This window comes from Silurus aristotelis, assembly GCF_946808225.1.
Source record: "Silurus aristotelis genome assembly, chromosome: 20".
Classification (NCBI taxonomy): Eukaryota; Metazoa; Chordata; class Actinopteri; order Siluriformes; family Siluridae; genus Silurus; species Silurus aristotelis.
In genome coordinates, this window is record NC_139593.1 from 3811974 (window position 1) to 3834473 (window position 22500).

General features: G+C 42.0%; 3 protein-coding genes across 5 annotated transcripts in view; all 3 read left to right on the forward strand.

Moving 5' to 3' along the window:
- The window catches only part of cc2d1a (coiled-coil and C2 domain containing 1A), a 21415-nt gene extending 19662 nt beyond the window's left edge, over positions 1-1753 (forward strand). For both annotated transcript variants that reach the window (XM_083522649.1, XM_083522650.1), the window contains exon 29: positions 1-1753. This exon is cut by the window's left edge and continues 1651 nt beyond it. The gene's annotated coding sequence lies outside the window, so the exon portion shown is untranslated.
- An 818-nt stretch (positions 1754-2571) lies between these two features.
- mri1 (methylthioribose-1-phosphate isomerase 1) lies at positions 2572-16738 on the forward strand. Of its 2 annotated transcripts, XM_083522673.1 has the most exons (7): positions 2572-3409; positions 8283-8506; positions 10215-10384; positions 10637-10813; positions 11060-11284; positions 12107-12266; positions 15614-16738. In XM_083522673.1, exons 1-6 carry the CDS (start codon positions 3278-3280, stop codon positions 12238-12240), a joined length of 1062 nt encoding a protein of 353 aa, XP_083378799.1. In that variant the 5' UTR covers positions 2572-3277; the 3' UTR covers positions 12241-12266; positions 15614-16738. The 2 variants fall into 2 exon arrangements, with proteins under 2 accessions (XP_083378799.1, XP_083378798.1); XM_083522672.1 differs by lacking the exon at positions 15614-16738 and having other exon boundaries at positions 2573-3409; positions 12107-15159.
- Positions 16739-21808: 5070 nt separating this feature from the next.
- Positions 21809-22500, forward strand: part of LOC310715951 (putative RNA-binding protein Luc7-like 1) — a 22044-nt gene continuing 21352 nt past the window's right edge. The window contains exon 1 of the mRNA XM_083522667.1: positions 21809-22430. Coding sequence (XP_083378793.1) covers positions 22370-22430 — 61 coding nt within the window. The 5' untranslated portion in view covers positions 21809-22369. The remainder of the gene's footprint in view (positions 22431-22500) is intronic.

Here is a 22500-nt window from a genome sequence, read left to right on the forward strand (position 1 = left end):
GTGATGAGGCGTCCAGCAGAAATCCTTACTTTTCTCCATCTGCTATCTGTCTCCATGCTGTGCCTTGTGTGTGTGTGTGTGTGTGTGTGTGTGTGTGTGTGTGTGAATGGTGTTGTAAATCCTTATACAGAGCATATGAAGAGTAATCTGGTCTCTGCACCGGGTCCTGCTTAATCCTTTCCTCGGTGCAGCTCAGCATGCTGTGATACGGGGATCGTGTTAACACTCCACCTGTGAAGTCGAAAGGGGATGGGATGGGAATAGAGGCTTGTGGGTGTGTTTTGGGGAGTAGAGCAGGGGTGAGGATCGTGACCCATAATCTGGGATTAACCCTTGTCTGGTTGCCCGGGTGACCTTTGATCTGGAGTAGGGAGGAAGGGGGGGGATACATACACTGTCTGTGGGACGATTCATGAAGAGCATTTGGAGGAAATTAATGGAATTCAAATGATCCATGTCTTACTCTTTTCTTCTACCCATCATTATTATTATTCTTATTAATAATAATAATAATAATAATAATAATAATATTATTACTACTTTTGCACAGATGCATGGCCTCTCTGGGTTTCTGTACCTAATTAAAGCCATATCATTGTTCAGCTTTTTTCCAGCTCTCCTAAACCAGTGATCAGATGCACATAATGGTTTTTGAGAACATTGAGACATGACTGCTACGTCCCAAATGCTACTGTTTTTGAGAAGAGTTTATTCATATCGTAAAAAAAAAATAGCTGGGAAATCAACGTATGTACGAATGTAGCGCGACTATATTGGGTACCCAAACTAGCGCCTGTAAACACCCGAAAAATACCAGCTATCCAGAATGTTTTTCTTTTTATACCCTTGAATGAAAGTGCAGATTCAGATTGATCTATCACTGAGAACTAATTTTGGCATGTAAACTCTCATTTTACCTTGCTTCTATCGCTCGTTTACAGAGATCATCACCGGTTGAATCAGTGCTGGCCGAGACTTGTTTATTTTAGCCACACCCCCTTTGCCTGAGACTCCTCCTTCCTGTCTAAATTTATCCCACCCCATCGGGGTTGTGGACTCGTCACTGGCCAAGCCCACTCAGAAAACGTCCCAAAGGACATCCGATTGGGTTCTGCCCCCCAAAACGTTAGCAATGATTCATAAATGTAGCATGAATTTTGAAAAAGAAAAGAGGATCGCAGTCACAAAACAAATTTTTATCTTATGTTCTGCCAGGAAACAAGCTCCATCAAGTCATGTTCCTGAGAAAACATCTCACGAGAAAGCAGTGTGAAGCTAGCATGATATCGTCCTATCAGTCAGGTGTTAATCGGTCAACAGGTCAAAACCAGCCATTTTCCTAACCTTTCTCGCACTCGCTCAACACCTGAGCGTACTTCCTGCTGCGGAGACGAATCGCATGCAGGCTTGGCTTAGGTCGTAGGTGCGATTAAGTACGTTCATTCCATAATCAATCACTTTGATGAGCAGCTGTATTTTCCTGTATTTGTGGAAATTGAACCTACAGGACAGCACAACAATGTCGTCTCTGCAGTATGTTAGACGCAATACCTTCCACACTCTCTCCTCTGTGATAATATAATAATGTGGTTCAAATGTATGTATTAATGTGTGTATGGGGAATTTTCGGGCAGTGATTCTTTAACACTGTGTGTAACACGAAGTGATGGCTTTGAATGTCATTTTGATTAATATGATGCTGATGTTGGGGCAAATATATTATTTTGATGGTTTATTAAAAGTATGAAATATGTCTGGGTGTGCCGTTAGTTTTTTTTTTGGACATGGTTTGTGTGTGTATTTTGCCTTTTAATTGTCAGTGAAAGGTCCTCACAAAGAGAGCATAACCAGTGAGTGTATTTAACTAGAAATGATGTCAGTGGAAGGTCCTTACAATGCATAAAGATAACATGATAACTGTGAGTGTGTTGTCTAGTAAATCAGTGGGAGGTCCTCACAAAACAAAGATTGCACAACAAGTGTGTGTATTTTGCATTTTTATGTCAGTGGAAGGTCCTCACAAAACAAAGATTGCACAACAAGTGTGTGTGTGTGTATTTTGCATATTTATGATGTCAGTGGAAGGTCCTCACAAAACAGATTGCACAACAAGTGTGTGTGTATTTTGCATATTTATGATGTCAGTGGAAGGTCCTCACAAAACAGATTGCACAACAAGTGTGTGTGTGTGTATTTTGCATATTTATGATGTCAGTGGGGGAGGGGTGGCTCCAGCGGTTAAGGCGCTGGGTTGCCGATCGGAAGGTCGGGGGTTCAAGCCCCGGTATCGCTAAGCTGCCACTCTTGGGCCCTTGAGCAAGGCCCTTAACCCTCTATGCTCCAGGGGTCCCTTACGAGGGAACTATCAAGGTCCGTGGCGTGGGGCCGCCTTCCCGTGGGCTCACCACCTGCAGGAGGGACCGTAAGGGACGGTGCTGTGAGGATTGGGCAGCAGTCGAAGGCGGGGGCCTGCTTAGACTGCTGCCCCCGCGACCCGAATTACGGATAAGCGGGAGAAAATGGATGGGGTGGATGGATGATGTCAGTGGAAAGTCCTCACAAAACAAAGATTGCACAACAAGTGTGTGTGTGTGTGTATTTTACATATTAATTATGTCAGTGGAAGGTCCTCACAAAACAAAGATTGTAAAACACTTCAGTGTGGGCATGTGTAAGTTGCCTATTAATGGTGTCAAGTGTGTGTGTTGTCTAGTAATATCAATAGACGGTCCGGGCCTTACAAAGATCTCACAAACAGGGAGAGAGACTGTGTGTGTCGTAGGTACAATCAAGTAGATTCATTCTATAATCGATCACTTTGATGAGCAGCTGTTTTCTATTGTGAAAGGTCCTCACAAATCACAAAAATAACATGACAAGTGTGTGTTTGTTTGTTTGTCTAATAATAATAATGTCAGTGAAGAGTCCTCACAAAGATCGAATGAGAAAAGTGTGTGTGTCCGTCCAAGGGTCAGCGTGTCGAGTCTACGAGGTGCGCGCGTTGGTCTGTGCCAAGGTGACACGAGCGTGCAATAGAACCGGGTAGGGGGGTTGTGGGCGTGGCCAAAAAAGAGCCGTGCGTTTCCTGTCGGAATGAGCACGTGCTTCCGTGAGAGGTCCCTCCGTCAAGTCGCCGCCGCTGCCGTCGCGTGTGTGTCGTGTCGTGTCGTGTCCAGCCCCCTTTAAATCGCGCCCACGCCGTGAGGCTTTCCCCGGGGGGTTGCGTGTTTCTTTTCCGTCTCCTAAAGGAAACGTGCGCACGAGACGAGCAGGGGTCATGACGCTAGAGGCGATCCGGTACCGGGCCGGGTCTCTGCAGATCCTCAATCAGCTGCTGCTGCCGTGCGAGACGGTGTACGAGGAGATCCGCTCGGTGCAGGACGGATACGAGGCCATCAAGAGCATGAAGGTAAGGAAAACAGGAAGTCCTCGCGCTTCTCTCACGGCTTTCCGGTTTCTAACAAAAAAATATTTCTCTCTCTTTTGATCGCTGGAGGATTTCTGGTTTTATTTAATATTTTTATGATTATGTTGCACGTGAACGTTTTAGACGCTTCTTTGTGTGTCAGCCGCTTTTGTTCGCCGGCGCGCGCACGCGTCCCTCCGTGCGCGTGCGTCGGCGTCTCCCGTATCCGTGTGCACGAAGACCAGAGCATCGCTCTCGGAATCCCGGAATCCCAGGATCTTCGGATCTCCAGCTCGGGGATCTGGTTTGCTCGACAGTGGGTTTTTTTTGGCAGAAGCTTCTCGTGCACACCGGTTTAATGCTCGGTGCTCGCGCCATGCTGTTACATCCGACCTACAGTATCTGCAGCATGAATTATTTTCCTCTTCATAAAATTAATAAATCCCGATACAGTCTGAAGTGGCCCGGTGTTGATCCACACTGAGGTGCTCCTGTGAGAACTTGTTTTCCTCAAGTGTTCATTGTATCAGATTTTTTTGCAGAACTGATTTTGACATCTACAAAATATTTAAGAGATCGGTTTCATAATCGTCTCATAATGAGACCATTATGAGTGTGATGTCATAATGATAAATTTCCCAGAGTATGATGTCATAATGTTGACGTGTTGATGTCATAATGTGGAAGGCTTTTACAGAGTATGATGTCATAATGTTGAAGGCTTTTACCAGAGTGTTGATGTCATAATGTTGAGGGCTTTTACAGAGTATGATGTCATAATGTTGAAGGCTTTTCCAGAGTATGATGTCATAATGTTGAGGGCTTTTCCAGAGTATGATGTCATAATGTTGAGGGCTTTTCCAGAGTATGATGTCATAATGTTGAAGGCTTTTCCAGAGTATGATGTCATAATGTTGAAGGCTTTTCCAGAGTATGATGTCATAATGTTGAAGGCTTTCCCAGAGTGTTGATGTCATAATGTTGATAGGCTTTGCCAGAGTGTTGATGTCATAATGTTGAGGGCTTTTCCAGAGTATGATGTCATAATGTTGAAGGCTTTTCCAGAGTATGATGTCATAATGTTGAAGGCTTTCCCAGAGTGTTGATGTCATAATGTTGAAGGCTTTTCCAGAGTGTTGATGTCATAATGTTGAAGGCTTTTCCAGAGTGTTGATGTCATAATCTTGAGGGCTTTCCCAGAGTGTTGATGTCATAATCTTGAGGGCTTTTCCAGAGTATGATGTCATAATGTTGAAGGCTTTGCCAGAGTGTTGATGTCATAATGTTGATAGGCTTTTCCAGAGTGTTGATGTCATAATGTTGATAGGCTTTTCCAGAGTGTTGATGTCATAATGTTGATAGGCTTTTCCAGAGTGTTGATGTCATAATGTTGATAGGCTTTGCCAGAGTGTTGATGTCATAATGTTGATAGGCTTTGCCAGAGTGTTGATGTCATAATGTTGATAGGCTTTGCCAGAGTGTTGATGTCATAATGTTGATAGGCTTTGCCAGAGTGTTGATGTCATAATGTTGAAGGCTTTTCCAGAGTGTTGATGTCATAATGTTGAAGGCTTTTCCAGAGTGTTGATGTCATAATCTTGAGGGCTTTCCCAGAGTGTGATGTCATAATGTTGATAGGTTTACCAGAGTGTTGATGTCATAATGCTGATAGTTTTTCCCGAGTGTGTGGTAAATATTGTTAAAGCTTTTAAAGTGGGCTGTCAAACAAATAGCGCGAGTCCCGCCGTCCCGCTTGTTGTAATGTTTTGTTTGAAAGTTGTTTAGAAGTTTTTTTTAAGGCTAATAAAATAATACAAATAATAATAATTTTAAATTGCTTTATTTTATTATCAGTATAATAGTTATAATAGAGTTGATGGCCTTTTCTTAGAATGTGGGGTCAAAATGTTGGTAGCGTTTCCCCGTATTGATGTCATAATTGTAATAACTTTTTCATAAAGCTAATAATTATATGAAGCACAATGGCAGTACCCTACTAAGAGTATTATACAATAAAGTAAATACTTTTTCCAGTGTGTGATGTCATAAAGAAAATAACCTTTATAAACCATGATCTCATAAATGGCACAATCCCTCCTGGAATATCTTGTCATGAAGGCAGTATATTTTCTCAGAGTGCGAGATCACAATAGTAACAACCTCCCTCACAGTGTGACTTTTTATAATAATCCTGTTAACCTGATATGTATAATGTCACAACAGTTTCGACTTTCACTAGTGTGTGACCAAAACGATGTTATGTAACAGTTCATGTAACATCATATATACAGTGCCTTGCGAAAGTATTCGGCCCCCTTGAACTTTGCGAACTTTTGCCACATTTCAGGCTTCAAACATAAAGATATGAAACTGTAATTTTTTGTGAAGAATCAACAACAAGTGGGACACAATCATGAAGTGGAACGAAATTTATTGGATATTTCAAACTTTTTTAACAAATAAAAAACTGAAAAATTGGACGTGCAAAATTATTCAGCCCCCTTTACTTTCAGTGCAGCAAACTCTCTCCAGAAGTTCAGTGAGGATCTCTGAATGAGATATCAGACCACTGCAAATCTACCAAGACCTGGCCGTCCCTCTAAACTTTCAGCTCATACAAGGAGAAGACTGATCAGAGATGCAGCCAAGAGGCCCTTGATCACTCTGGATGAACTGCAGAGATCTACAGCTGAGGTGGGAGACTCTGTCCATAGGACAACAATCAGTCGTATACTGCACAAATCTGGCCTTTATGGAAGAGTGGCAAGAAGAAAGCCATTCCTTAAAAAATATCTATAAAAAGTGTCATTTAAAGTTTGCCACAAGCCACCTGGGAGACACACCAAACATGTGGAAGAAGGTGCTCTGGTGAAACCAGAGCACCAAAGAAGAAGGTGCTCTGGTGAAATCAGATGAAACCAAAATCGAACTTTTTGGCAACAATGCAAAACGTTATGTTTGGCGTAAAATCAACACAGCTCATCACCCTGAACACACCATCCATCTTAGCTTCTAAGCTAAGAAATATGTTATCTATATCTGATGCAGAGAAGCTCGTCCATGCGTTTATGACCTCTAGAATAGACTACTGTAATGCATTACTAGGTGGATGTCCTGCATCATTAATAAACAAGCTTCAGTTAGTTCAGAATGCCGCAGCAAGAGTTCTTACTAGGTCAAGAAAATACGATCATATAACCCCAATCTTATCGTCCCTACATTGGCTTCCTATTAAGTTTCGAATAGACTACAAACTACTGCTACTCACTTATAAAGCACTAAATGGTTTGGCTCCCATGTATCTATCCAGTCTCTTAACACGCTACAATCCGTCACGCTCCCTGAGATCTCAAAACTCTGGGCTTCTAGTAGTTCCTAGAATAGCAAAGTCCACTAAAGGCGGTAGAGCATTTTCACATTTAGCTCCTAAACTCTGGAATAGTCTTCCTGACAGTGTTCGGGGTTCAGATACACTCTCCCAGTTTAAGTGCAGATTAAAAACATATCTTTTTAGCAAAGCCTACACATAACACACATCACACACATCACATCACAACCTTGTGCTCCAGAACATCTGATCACATGCACATTATCAACTTGTGCTGTTAATATCATGAACAGCAGCTACGCTAATTCCTCTCCACTGCTTCTCTTTCTCTCCCCATCCCGAGGCTTCCTGAGGTTTGGCCAGCTCCAGTCACGTCCCACCTCGTGAAGATTATGGACCTATGGATGATCATGGAGAAGTAGATGCCGAGTGTTTAAAGGCCCTGGCATGGAGAAGCTGATGCTGGATCTATGATGATCACAAATTGTTCTGTATTGTTGAAAGATTTATGACCAAACTTTTGATGTCACCCATATGAGGATGGGTTCCCCTTTGAGTCTGGTTCCTCTCAAGGTTTCTTCCTCATATCATCTAAGGGAGTTTTTCCTTGCCACTGTCGCCACGGCTGCTCATCAGGGACAAACGCACACCATTCACCTTCACTGTTGTTTTCTGTAAAGCTGCTTTGAGACAATGTCTGTTGTGAAAAGCGCTATACAAATAAACTTGACTTGACTTGACTTGACCATCCCCACTGTCAAACATGGTGGTGGCAGCATCATGGTTTGGGCCTGCTTTTCTTCAGCAGGGACAGGGAAGATGGTTAAAATTGATGGGAAGATGGATGGAGCCAAATACAGGACCATTCTGGAAGAAAACCTGATGGAGTCTGCAAAAGACCTGAGACTGGGACGGAGATTTGTCTTCCAACAAGACAATGATCCAAAACATAAAGCAAAATCTACAATGGAATGGTTCACAAATAAACATATCCAGGTGTTAGAATGGCCAAGTCAAAGTCCAGACCTGAATCCAATAGAGAATCTGTGGAAAGAACTGAAAACTGCTGTTCACAAATGCTCTCCATCCAACCTCACTGAGCTCGAGCTGTTTTGCAAGGAGGAATGGGCAAAAATTTCAGTCTCTCGATGTGCAAAACTGATAGAGACAAACCCCAAGCGACTAACAGCTGTAATCGCAGCAAAAGGTGGCACTACAAAGTATTAACTTAAGGGGGCTGAATAATTGTGCACGCCCAATTTTTCAGTTTTTATTTGTTAAAAAAGTTTGAGATATCCAATACATTTCGTTCCACTTCATGATTGTGTCCCACTTGTTGTTGATTCTTCACAAAAAATTACAGTTTTATATCTTTATGTTTGAAGCCTGAAATGTGGCAAAAGGTCGCAAAGTTTAAGGGGGCTGAATACTTTCGCAAGGCCCTGTGTGTATATATATATATATATATATATATATATAATTTCATTCCCCTTTCAAATGTACCGTATTAATTGCCCTAATGACCCTTCCATCTCTTTAACCCCTCAGGTGCGTGGCGCTCCTGCCATTGCCATTGTAGGCTGCCTGAGCATGGCAGTGGAGCTGAGGGCAGGTGCCGGGGGCGAAGACCCCGTGTCCTTCATCAGGGAGTCTCTGTGTCACCTGACCTCAGCACGACCCACTGCCGTCAACATGGGGCGAGCGGCGCGAGAGCTAATGGAGTTCACTGAGAACGAGAGCATGGAGAAAGGTGGAGAGCAACTCAGAGAAAGGTAACTGGGCATTGAATTAAAGTCCCCACAACATCACGACTCCTGGTAGAGATTTTACATGAAGAAAAATGACTGATGTTCTAGAATTCAGTGGAACAGCACATACCTGAAACATACCAAGAAACCTACATATTAGCTATAGCAATTATTTTCTGTGGTAGGTTTAAATATAACAACAATTTCCTGTAGTAGATTCAGATATAACAATTCATTTGTGTGGTAGATTTTGGTAGTAATAATAATTTCCTGTGGTAGATTTAGAACAATAACTTTTTTTAGAAACTTTAGCTATTAGAACATCTTCCTGTGGTAGATTTAGTGTATAACATTACAGTTTTGTGAAAAATTTAGCTAGAACAATAACTTTCTGTGGTAAATTTAGCTACATTGGTAGTGGCACTTTTTCCACATTTTATGTTACAGCTTTATTACAAAATAAATTAAATTCATTATTTTCCTCAAAATTCTACAAATAAAACCCTATAATGACACCGTGAAATAAGTTTGTTTAAAATCTTTGCAAATGTATTATAAAAAAAAAAATCGCATGTACATAAGTATCACAGCCTTTGCCATGACACTTAAAATTGAGCTCAGGTGCATCCTGTTTTCACTGATACTCCTTGAGATGTTTCTACAACTTGATTGTAGTCCACTTGGAATAAATGTTTAGACATGATGTGGAAAGGCACACACTTGTCTATAGAAGGTCCCACAGTTAACGGTTCATGTCAGAGCACAAACCAAACCATGAAGTCCAAGGAATTTTCTGTAGACCTCAGAAACAGGATTGTATCAAGGCACAATTTCTGCAGGTCCCAATAAGCACAGTGGCCTTCATCAGCCTTGAATGGAAGAAGTTTGGTACCACCAGGACTCTTCCTTGAGCGGAGTCGCCCAGCCAAAATGAGCAATCGGGGGAGAAGGGTCTTAGTCAGGGAGGTGCACTTTGAAAGAGCTCCAGTGTTTCTTTGTGGAGAGAGGAGAACCTTCCAGAAGAACCACCGTCTGGAAGGTTCTCCTCTCTCCACAGAGAAAAACCGACCTGGAGTTTGCCAAAAGGCACCGGAAGGACTCTTAGACCATGAGAAACAAAGATTAAACTTTTTGGTCAAATTGCTAAGCGTGATGTTGGGAGGAACCCAGGCACCGCTCATCACCTGACCAATACCATCCCTAAAGTGAAGCATGGTGGTGGCAGCAGGAGGAACTGGAAGACTACAGCGGTTCATCTTTCAACAGGACAAAGACCTTAAACACACAGCTTAGATAACAAACAAGTGGCTACGGGACGACTCTGTGAATGTCCTCGAGTGGCCCAGCCAGAGCCCAGACCTGACTGAATTATTTTTTTTTATAAATTTCCAAAGATTTCAAACAAATTTCTTTTATGTTGTCATTGTGGGGTTTTGTTTGTAGAATTGTGAGGAAAATAATGAATTATTATGGTATAAAGCTGTAAAATAACAAAATGTGGAACAAGTGAAGTGCTGTGAAAAGTTTCCTGAAGCACAGTATCTATATGTGGTAAGTTTAGCTTTATTGATAACTTCTTATGAGAAATGTAGCTATAATCACACCTTCCTGAGGTAACTTTATCTATATTAATAACTTCCAGTCTAGTTACAAAAACAACTTCCTGAGGTAACCTCCTGTCAAAAATGTATTAATAACGGTCTTTATTTTTTTCGGCCCTGCCTCTCTGCAGCGTCATTGGTTGGATTGAGGAGATGCTGGAACGAGACGTGAACGATAACCGGAAGATTGGTAACTATGGCGCCCAGCACATCCTGTCCGGTGTGCCGAGAGACTCCGTCACCATCCTCACACACTGCAACACGGGCAGCCTGGCCACCGCTGGATATGGCACCGCTCTCGGTGTGTGTGTGTGTGTGTGTGTGTGTGTGTGTGTGTGTGTGTGTGTGTGTGTGTGTGTGTGTGTGTGTGTGTGTGTGTGTGTGTGTGTAAGAACTGGGGATATAATCCAGGTTGTGACCTGTGTGTGTGTGTGTGTGTGTGTGTGTGTGTGTGTGTGTGTGTGAGAACTGGGGATATAATCCAGGTTGTGACCTGTGTGTGTGTGTGAGAACTGGGGATATAATCCAGGTTGTGACCTGTGTGTGTGTGTAGGAGTGGTGAGGTCACTGCATGCTCTGGGTCGTCTGAAGCGGATGTACTGTACGGAGACCAGGCCGTATAACCAGGGAGCGCGACTCACAGCGTACGAGGCCGTAGCCGAGGGTTTTCCATCTACGCTCATCGCAGACAGCATGGCCGCTCTCGCCATGAGGGAGAAAGGCATCACAGGTGTGTGTGTTTGTGTGTGTGTGTGTGTGTGTGTGAGATTTAATCCTAAAACCTAATCAAATGAAAAGTAGAAAAAACTTTGATTTTGAAAATTTTTTTACTTTTCATCAGTGAAATTCCCGCCTCCTTTGCATTTTCATTGGTTATTTCAAGTAAATTTTATTGTGTATCTCTCTGTGTGTGTGTGTGTGTGTGTGTGTGTGTGTGTGTGTGTGTGTGTGTGTGTGTGTGTGTGTGTGTGTGTAGCGGTCGTCGTCGGGGCAGATCGGGTTGTTGCTAATGGTGACACGGCTAACAAAGTGGGAACGTACCAGCTAGCCATTGCTGCAAAGCATCATGGGATACCATTCTACGTGGCAGCTCCCAGCACATCATGTGACCTGAGTCTGGAGAGTGGGAGAGACATAGTGATCGAGGAGAGACCACCGGAGGAGCTCACCAACATCAACGGTGTTCCTGTCGCTGCTCCAGGTGTGTGTGTGTGTGTGTGTGTGTGTGTGTGTGTGTGTGTGTGTGTGTGTGTGTGTGTGTGTGTGTGTGTGTGTGTGTGTGTGTGTGTGTGAGCTCTCCTTCAAAGCCTCGTCTCCCTCCCACACACACACATTTTTAAAGTGTGAGTGTCTTTTAATTAAACATTTTTGAAGTGTGTGTGTGTGTGTGTTTGCGTGTGAGAGAGACGGCAAGTGTGCCAATGGTTTAATTAACATCAGGCTGTGTAATAAGTGTGTGTGTGTGTGTGTGTGTGTGTGTGCTGGGGAGAAGAGGTTGAAAGCAGACAGACACTAATCTGAGGTCAGTCTTACAGTGTGACACATAGCACACTCTCACAGATCTATTACACAGCCTGCCACACACACACACACACACACACACACACACACCGTCTAATCATGTGACTGTGTGAATAGATGAGTATATGATGATGAGGCCATGAGCTCAGAAACAGGGTGTGTGTGTGTGTGTGTGTCCTCAAACACCTCCATCCTCTGCTTTTCTTTTTATTCCCTCTCTTTCCTTCCATTTTCTTTCCCAATTCACTTCAATCACTTTTTTCTCTCACTTGCTCGTGCTCCCTCTTTCTTTATAATGTTCTGTCTTTTTCCTCTCTCTCTTTCTCTTCCCCCTCTTTCTCTCTGTGCCCTCCATCGTGTCTTCTTTCTTTTTTTGTGTCCCATGTTTTTCACTTTCTTTGTGCCTTCAATTTTGTGTCTCTCTCTCTCTCTCTCTCTCTCTCCGATTTCTGTACACCCCCACTCGGTTGCTCTCTGAGACGTCCCCTGGTTCTCTCTGCAGGTATCAGCGTGTGGAACCCGGCGTTTGACGTCACTCCCCATCAGCTGATAACAGGGGGGATCATCACGGAGCTCGGTGTCTTCCTGCCCTCTGAGCTGCAGGCTGCTCTCACCGGCCGTCTCACCGCCCTGTAGGCTCTACGCCGCCCCCACAGGGCACAGTGTGTTACTGCACTTTCATTACCACCTTACAGCTCATGCCCTCGTTCCCTTTCTTTCACACACACACACACACACACACACACACACACACACATGCAGAGGGAAGTGTAAATTACACCACCACGCATTTTCACACTCTTACACCGACTGGAACACTTTTATATCACACACAAGGCTGTTTCAGTTTTCCACAACCCATCATTTTTATTCTTTTATCACTTCTCATGCCCTTCTCTTTCCCCTCTTTCTCGCTCGGCTTTAGTCCTCACCGAACGGGTGTGTGTGTGTGTGTGTGTGTGTGTGTGTGTGTGTGTGTGTGTGTGTGTGTGTGTGTGTGTGTGTGTGTGTGTGTGTGACGGTTATGATTTCAGAGCGCAGCTCCCACCACGGTGTCTATAATGACCTCACTTCACATGTATCCACATCTTTCGTTCTAAAGAATTCACTTCGAGTTTGGTTCTTATCTCCCAAAAAAAAGGGCTATCCAATAGTGTATGTGTATAAAATCAGCCACAACCACACACACACACACACACACACACACACACAATATTTACAAGTGTAAAGATAGTATTTCTAACTTGGTTAAAGCCACAAAGCCTGAAATCAGCCACTGAAATAATAACGATGGAAAAAGTAATGTGACTTTAGGATTTATTTAGGATTCTCACATCAACACTTTGTCCGTCAGTCATTCTCTCCAAGTATTATAAAACAAAAAAAATCAATATATCCATGCTAAAACAAAGCTGGAACTTGGCCACGACCAGTTCCCCGAAAGCTCCATGATCCACAGAGCTCTGTTTTTTTTTTTAGTCGGGAAAATCTGGAATCTGTGTAGCCTCCTTTTTGTTCTACACTCCTGAGCAAAAAAAAATGGGCCACATTACTCAGAATCCTCTGTTCCTACTTCTTCTGTTTCATCCTCACCATGAACATCTCTCAATCCACCCACAGGATTTAAATAAAGCTCATGTAGAGGGCAGGCAGCCTTACTGAAGTGTAGACCTGGAGAACGGGGAGGAGCAGGGACCTGGTAAAGGTGGCAGGTCGGTTGGGAACAACGACATTTTCCTCAGATTTGTTGCTAAAACGCTAAAAAAAAGGCTTCTTTGGGATTATATTCGTCGATCTCTATCCAGACGCATGTTTTTTTCCACCATATTGATTTACAGGAACTTTCAACTATATTGCATTGAATTTTCCATTTTCTTGGAAAGTTGTTCACCTCAGCAGAAGTAGAAGAAAGAACAGTGGCTCAGAAGAGTTTTTGCTCAATTTCTGACCAATAATTCGGTGTTATGTTCATTAAATATTTAAATGTATTACCAAATACTAAAAGCCCTTTTTTTGGGGTGTGGCTCTTTTTTTTTTTTTCTCAGGAGTGTGTTACGGTCCATGTATGTTGCATTCATTTGTTTGAAAATTATTACAGAACCAAGTATTTTATGGCTTGCACTGGAACATTTGTTTGTTTTTCCCATAAAATGATTTTTAAAAAATAATAATTTTGATTTTGTTTTTATTTCTGCTTGTTTCACCAGATATCATGCAGTTAGTTCCCCCAAGTTATGATAGATGTGCGTTACAATGACCCAGGAATACTAAAGAATGGTGATCAGTATGGGGTAGTAAACTGTAATATTAATAATGTAACAAATTACAGCTCATAATGTAGCAAAATAGAGCAATTTACACTACTGTAACATATAAACTTTAGAGTACATGTTTGATCTGGCGCTAATAAAGAGAGAGGCGAGCTAAAATTAGGCTTTCAAACACCATTGGCAAGTGTAAGGCGTCTCACAATGCGGGAGACACGAACGTCCTGACTTAATGTAGCGTACAAAAATTGTAACAGTTGGACAATTTTTCCGTATAGCTATCGTCATCGTAAGAACAAAAAACCCTGAATTGAACCTTCGTAACTCAGGGGCGGCATGCATTCACAAACCCAAGAACTTGTCCGCTTTTCTACAGACATCTCTTTTAAAAAAAAAAACAAAAAAAAAAACAAAAAAAAACAACCAAATCTGTAAAAGTGAATTTTCGATGTTTTCACAAATGACAATGCGGATAATCCTGACGTGTTCAGACTTCTTTATCTTTATGATCTTTATCATGTAGTGATGTGTATTGTGGGTTCTTCAGGAACTAAAGATGTCTGATCTGGTCAGTAATCAGCATTCGGGTCAGTCAGGATCGGTGATGAGGTCCAGACTAAAAGTGATTTCAAACGAGTGTAAAACAAGCAGAGGTGAAATATCTGACTTTCTATTAATGATAATAGTTTTAAAGGCGCAATCGGTCATTTCCGAATGAACACAACACACACACACACACACAAATCTCCAATGAGCTAAAACACTACCACACACACTTGTATTATCGTCTGCCCAGAAAATATTCAACTTTATTAAATGAATTGACCACACATCCGTCTTAGAGCAGAAATTACCTAGACTTCCAAAGCGGTAATTCATTTACTAACCCAAATGTGTGGTATGTGCGTCATTACTTTTTGTGCGTCGCCCTTTTTCACGACACAGACCGAAGCTTTAGATTGTAAAATGAGGTAAAAACGCCTCAGCACTGCCACCAGGACAAACGTCTGAGCCGTCGTTCCCCGCGTTACTGTTATCACTCATTCGTTCACACGGGCAGATCAGCGAGGAAACGACACGTGAAGAAATTTGTTTCGGGCCACGAGGTGAACGTCTGCGGCTAAAGATTGTGATCTTTATTATCCAAATTCACACGTTTTCTTTTTCGGGTATACAGTCGATACATTTGGTGGAAACGTTTCAAAAAGTTTAGTACGAGTTTAAATTTGCAGGTCATTAATTTATTATTATTTTCTAACAAATTTATTTACACAGATTTATTATAAAAGTTCACACGTTTCTCATTTTTATTCTCTCTTTCTTTCTGCCTCGCTCTTTTCCTTTCTATATCTCTCCCTCCTTCTATCTATCTATCTATCTATCTATCTATCTATCTATCTATCTATCTATCTATCTATCTATCTATCTATCTATCTATCTATCTATCTATCTACTCTCTTTCTCTCTTTTTTTTTTAATCTAACACCCTCTCTCCCTCTTTCGATTTCTTTTTGTAAATGTCTCTCTCTCATACCCCACTCTTTTTTTTTTTCTTTTCTTGTACTATCCCTCCCTCCCTCGGAGTCTACATTGTTGAGGTATTCACAAGGGTTTTAGCTTCAGGACTGTTTGCTAGCTATGAGTACAAAGTTGATCCCGATGGATAATTATGTTAAAACTCTGTACATCGTTTTTACGGGCCGGAATGTTTTTTTTTCTTCCCTCTTTTTATTTTGTTCGAGGTTTTTATTTAAGGGTGGGGAACGCATGAACGGCCTGGAAAGGAAACCTGGCATGATGAAACACACCATCCAGAGCATCTATGTGTTTAAACCAGTCGTATCACCAACAAGTCTGGGTTGGGTTTCCTTGAATCCTTGAGCTGGTGTTTATACAATACTGTGTTTTAAAAAAGAAAAGTGTGTATTTTTTATTTTGTATAGAGGAACATACACAAAGCTGTAGCAGAACCGTCACTGTTCATGTGTTCAAGTAGATTTTATTCAGTTAAAAAGACAAGGTTTCACGTTTGCTACGCTTTAGCTGATTCTCATGTGTACGCGCACACACACACACACACACACACACACACACACACACACACACACTAGGTTGCCAGAGTTATGGGAATTCCTCAACCTCGTAGCTTTGAGGAAAACCTTACAGGTCTGATAGTCTGTGTGTAACATGACCGACTGTACATCATGAGTAGACCTGGGATTAAAAAAAAGTGGCAATTATGTGTGTATATGTGTAAACAATTCATGTGTATTCTGTATATTTACAATTTGTGGTTGTTGGTAACGAAACCTGTTTAAACTCTGTAATGGGAAAGGCTTTTTTCACACACACTGGGTCTTCATACACCCAATAGCATGTCTCGAACACGTACACACACTTGAGCCATGTGCCAAACCTCAACTACTCAGTATTTTATAGTGCTCATCGTGTGCCTGAGTTTCCTGAGGTCATTATCGATTTGTTTTAAAGAATTGAATCCCATACCTGTCCTGTTTTCTTTTTGCTAAAAAAAAAACACTTCCTGGTCTTGTGTTGAGGAAATTTGACCTTGAATTTTAAGCAAGGACACGAGGAGCTCTGAGTGTTTGGTGGACAAGCTGGTGCGAGTTTGAGAAGACCTTCTCCGTCCCGATATTTATTCAAATTTAATATAACCGATTATCCACTCTCCTGCTTTTCTGTTTTGTATAACGTCTGGCAGAGTGTGAAGTAAAAAAAAATGCACACGTTACGATTTTTTTATACGTATGTATATGAATATAATACTGTATACAGCTTACATATACTACAAAACCTTCTGTTTCACATCGATACAATAAAAAGCAATGCATTTCTCGACTCATTTATTTGATGGTCTGTGGTTTTATTTTTGTTCATTTGTATTTACATTCTGTGATTTAAAAAAAATTAAATAATAGAAAGATTGAAATGAAAACGTATTAAAAAAAACTAAACTTGTATGATTATATAAAAAACTATAAGAAATTATTTACTTGCCTATCAGCACAGGGTCAGCTATGATACAGTGGCCCCTGATGCAGACAGGGTTGAGGGCCTTACTCAAGGGCCCAACAGTGCCAGTGCAGCAGTGCTGGGGTTTAAACTTCAAACCTTCATCTACAGTGCATCCAGAAAGTATTTGCTTCACTTTTCCCACATTTTATGCTACAGCTTTATTCCAAAAATGGATTAAATTCATTATTTTACTCAAAAAGTCTACCAACAAAACCCCATAATGACAACATGAAAGAAATGAATTAAAAATCTTTACAAATGTATTAAAAATTAAAAACACGTACATAAATATTCACAACTTTCACTCAATACTTTGTTGAAGCTCCTTTGGCACCATTTACAGCCTTTTTGAGTTTAATGCTAAAAGCTTGACACCTATTTTTGGGGCAGTTCCTTCAATTCTTCTTAGAAGAACCTCTCAAGCTCCATCAGGTTGGATGGAGAGTGTCGGTGCACAGAGATTTTCAGATCTCTCCAGAGATGTCCAGTCGGGTTTAAGTCTGGGCTCTGGAGCAGGTTTTCATAAAGGATGTCTTTTTACATTGCTACATTCATCTTTCTCTTGATCCTGACTTGTCTCCCAGTTCCTGCCGCTGAAAAACATCCCCACAGCATGATGCTGCCACCATCATGCTTCACTGTAGGGATGGTATTGGCCATGTGATGAGCAGTGCCTGGTTTCCTCCAGACATGGAGTTTGGCATTTAGGCCAAAAAGTTTAATTTCTCAGGGTCTCCCTGACTAAGGTCCTTCTCCTCGATCGCTCGGTTTGGGGAAAAAAGTCCAAACTTTTCCCATTTACGGATAATGGAGGCCACTGTGCTCATTTGGACTTTGCAGAAGTTTTCCTGTTCCCTTCCCCACATCTGTGCCTCAATACAATCCAGTCTCTGAGGTCTACAGACAGTTTCTTGGACTTCATGGTTTGGTTTGTGCTCTGAGATGTAATGTAATGTTCTACAGACTGGTGTGTCTTTCCACATTATTAGTCCAATCAACTGAAGGTACCACAGGTGGACTCCAATCAAGTTGTAGAAACGTCTCAAGGATGATCAGTGGAAACAGGAGGCACCTGAGCTCCATTTCGAGTGTCCTGTCAAAGGCTGTGATACTAATGTACATGAGTTCTTTCATTTTTTTTTTTGTAATAAATTTGCAAAGATTTCAAACAAACTTCTTTCGCGTTGTAATTATGGGGTTTTGTTTGTAGAATTTTGAGTAAAATAATGACTTTAATCCGTAAAAAAAAAAAAAGGCTGTAACATAAATTTATTTTTGAATAGTGAAGAGCTGTGAATACTTTCAGGATGCACTGTATGGTGCTTGAGCTCGAATTCTTGACCATCATCTGCAATGCTATCAATGCCATCTATTATGCTGGGACTTAAATCCCCAACTTCATCTGTTTTTCTTGAGTTCGAACCCTCATCCCAAAGTTGTTTAATAGGGTTATAGCAGGAGAAGGTGAAATGTCATGGTCCCACATACTTTAGTCCATATAGTGTATACAGTATCTCACAAAAGTAAGTGCACCCCTTACATTTCAGCAACCATTTAATTATATTTTGTAAGGGATGACACTATAGAAATAAACATTTTTTTTTAGATTAGGCAATGTGCAGTTTGTATACAGTACAGATTTACTGTCCTCTGAAAATATCTCAACAGAACCTTCATCCACACGCTTCTGCTTTTTGAAGGATGAAACGGTAGGATTGAGATGCACAGCCACCAAAAACCTCAGCTTCCTCCACCCGTCTTTTCCTCAGACCTTCCAGCAGTAGTTTGCCTACAAATTCACGTTGTTGCTTAATTAAGAGCAACACTTTACATAAGAAATGATGGAACTCCATGTGGACAGGACGGGACACAGGCTTATGTGCGCATGTCACAAAATTATTCCAATTGAAAGCACCTGCACATGTAAACACCATATCGGATTAGAGAACGTCTCATTAAACAGTCCACTGAATATCTATTAAAACCTTAATTTCAACTACTTAAATTTTTTTTTAGCAAAGTGTGTGTATACGGTTCAGTTCTGAATCGTCATTTGAGCTGTGCATTGCTACACAGTCATGAACAGCAGAGTGAACAGCAGTGAACTGAGCACACAGCCCTGAGGGGCCCCAGTGCTCAGTGTGTTGGTGCTGGAAATCCTGTTCCCGATCCGGACTGACTGGGGTCTCCCAGTCTTGAGTCCATAATCCAGTTGCAGAGGGAGGTCTTCAGGCCCAGTAGGCTCAGCTACTTAATGATGAGAGATGATTGTGTTGAATGCTGAACTGAAGTCTATGAACAGCATTTGTACATGTCCTTATTGTGCAGGTGGGTGAGGGCTACATGGAGGGCCGAGGAGATGGCATCATCCGTGAAACAGTTTGGACGATATGCAAACTGCATGGGGTCCATTGAGGGTGGATCTTGATATACTTGAATGAAGCACTTCATTACAATGGGTGTAAGTTGCGACAGGACAATAGTCATTGAGGCAGGAGACGGTAGACTTCTTTGGCCGTCTCTAGATTTTAGCAGCACACGCTCTTTTGCGGACATCCACGGCTTCTGGTTGGAGCGTGTAGTGATGGTCTTGGAGATGATCACATCATCAATGCTCTTGCTGATGTACAGTGAGGAAAATAAGTATTTGAACACCCTGCTATTTTGCAAGTTCTCCCACTTAGAAATCATGGAGGGGTCTGAAATGGTCATTGTAGGTGCATGTCCACTGTGAGAGACATAATCTAAAAAAAAAAATCCAGAAATCACAATATATGATTTTTAAACTATTTATTTGTATGATACAGCTGCAAATAAGTATTTGAACACCTGTCTATCAGCTAGAATTCTGACCCTCAAAGACCTGTTAGTCTGCCTTTAAAATGTCCACCTCCACTACATTTATTATCCTAAATTACATGCACCTGTTTGAGGTCGTTAGCTGCATAAAGACACCTGTCCACCCCGTACAATCAGTAAGAATCCAACTGCTAACATGGCAAAGACCAAAGAGCTGTCCAAAGACACTAGAGACAAAATTGTACACTTCCACAAGGCTGGAAAGGGCTACAGGGAAATTGCCAAGCAGCTTGGTGAAAAAAGGTCCACTGTTGGAGCAATCATTAGAAAATGGAAGAAGCTAAACATGACTGCCAATCTCCCTCGGACTGGGGCTCCATGCAAGATCTCACCTCGTGGGGTCTCAGTGATCCTAAGGAAGGTGAGATATCAGCCCAGAACTACATGGGAGGAGCTGGTCAATGACCTGAAAAGAGCTGGGACCACCATTTCCAAGGTTACTGTTGGTAATACACTAAGACAACATGGTTTGAAATCATGCATGGCACGGAAGGTTCCCCTGCTTAAACCAGCACATGTCCAGGCACGTCTTAAGTTTGCCAATGACCATTTGGATGATCCAGAGGAGTCATAGGAGAAAGTCATGTGGTCAGATGAGACCAAAATAGAACTTTTGGGTCATAATTCCACTAAACGTGTTTGGAGGAAGAAGAATGATGAGTACCATCCCAAGAACACCATCCCTACTGTGAAGCATATGGGTGGTAGCATCATGCTTTGGGGGTGTTTTTCTGCACATGGGACAGGGCGACTGCACTGTATTAAGGAGAGGATGACCGGGGCCATGTATTGCGAGATTTTGGGGAACAACCTCCTTCCCTCAGTTAGAGCATTGAAGATGGGTCGAGGCTGGGTCTTCCAACATGACAATGACCCGAAGCACACAGCCAGGATAACCAAGGAGTGGCTCTGTAAGAAGCATATTAAGGTTCTGGCGTGGCCTAGCCAGTCTCCAGACCTAAACCCAATAGAGAATCTTTGGAGGGAGCTCAAACTCCATGTTTCTCAGGGACAGGCCAGAAACCTGACTGATCTAGAGAAGATCTGTGTGGAGGAGTGGGCCAAAATCCCTCCTGCAGTGTGTGCAAACCTGGTGAAAAACTACAGGAAACGTTTGACCTCTGTAATTGCAAACAAAGGCTTCTGTACCAAATATTAACATTGACTTTCTCAGGTGTTCAAATACTTATTTGCAGCTGTATCATACAAATAAATAGTTAAAAAAAAAACTTACATTGTGATTTCTGGATTTTTTTTTTTAGATTATGTCTCTAACAGTGGACATGCACCTACGATGACAATTTCAGACCCCTCCATGATTTCTAAGTGGGAGAACTTGCAAAATAGCAGTGTTCAAATACTTATTTTCCTCACTGTAGCTGGTCACTGTTGATGTGAACCTCCAAGTTGATGAAACCGCCAATGGTTGCAGCCTCACTAAACATGTCCCAGTCAGTGCACTCAAAACAGTCCTGAAGAGCAGAAGCGGCTCCTGCTGGCCAGGTTTTTACCTGTTACACAACCGGTTTAGAGCGTCTGACGAGCGGCCTGTATGCTGGAATCAGCATAATAGAGATGTGGTCTGACTAGCAGGGGTAGGGGCAGGGCTTTGTACGGTACACACCAGGGATGTTTGAAGCAGTGGTGAATTCCCGTGGTTAATAAAATGGCCTTACAGTCACGAACTGCACTAGCGATGAGCAATAGCGTGAGTCAAACACAGAGTTCTTGCACCATTCTCTGTTGATATAAACACATTTTCATTATTGGAACTATAGTCAAAGTTGGTGTATGTGTATGTGTTGGGGATCTGCGTATTGAAAATGTAACATTTTATTTTATTTTTTAAATAAATCAAATGAACTAAATGACTCAAAAAAAAAAAAAAAAAGATCCGGTTATTTTGAAGAATTCGATTCAAAGAATCGAGTCACTAAAATGATCCGAACTTTCCATCACTAGCACAGGTCAAAGAGGGGACCGGGGAGTGGGCGGGCATTGGAAGGCTGGTCGGTGACGTCACTCGGGCTCTTTAGCCAATCAGATGCTGTGTGTGAAGACACCGCGCTTCCGGGTCAGGCGCGAGCGCGAGGTTCGGCGGGAGAGCCGGAAGTTTCGCAAAGCTACGAAACAAACGAGCAATAAATACATTAATTGAAATATATAAAATATACATATTACAAAAACAGGAATATGGCTAAATCTAAAGTTAAATAGGCTTAAAGGTCGCTTTCGAAGCGTTTTGGAGGAAAGGAGGAAAAACCGGAAGTTCCTTAAGTCTCGCCGATTAGCTTAGCTTAGCTTAAGAGGGGAAGGAGAGGGGGTGAAAAAGGACGGAACCAGTCACAAAATATAAAATAAATTAAACATATAGAAAGCTTTCATTTGTTTTAGCCGAATACGGATTTTGTTTTTTCTATTCATCCGGGGTTTTTTTTTTTTGTTCCCTAGTCAGAAAAGTTACATATTCACATAGACGCGAACGCGCACGCACGGACCCGGGCGCGCGCTTTGGCACGCACCGACCTGCAGGCCTGCATGAGGAAAGAAACGGAACCATAGTGTTATTATTTTTATTTTTATAGTAATTTATAACTGGGAAAATGTCGGCTCAGGCGCAGATGCGGGCCATGCTGGACCAGCTGATGGGGACAAGCCGAGACGGTGAGTGGAAACGCGTGTGTGTTTCCTGATCATCCATGTTTTAGCTGTTAGCATTAGCTCCTGCACTGAG

Excerpts from the sequence above, each read along its gene's own strand:
- mri1 (XM_083522673.1), top strand. The coding sequence starts at position 3,278 with ATGACGCTAGAGGCGATCCGGTACCGGGCCGGGTCTCTGCAGATCCTC. Across the intron at positions 8,507-10,214 it reads GGAGAGCAACTCAGAGAAAG|CGTCATTGGTTGGATTGAGG; the intron begins GTAACTGGGCAT and ends GCCTCTCTGCAG. Across the intron at positions 10,385-10,636 it reads TGGATATGGCACCGCTCTCG|GAGTGGTGAGGTCACTGCAT; the intron begins GTGTGTGTGTGT and ends GTGTGTGTGTAG.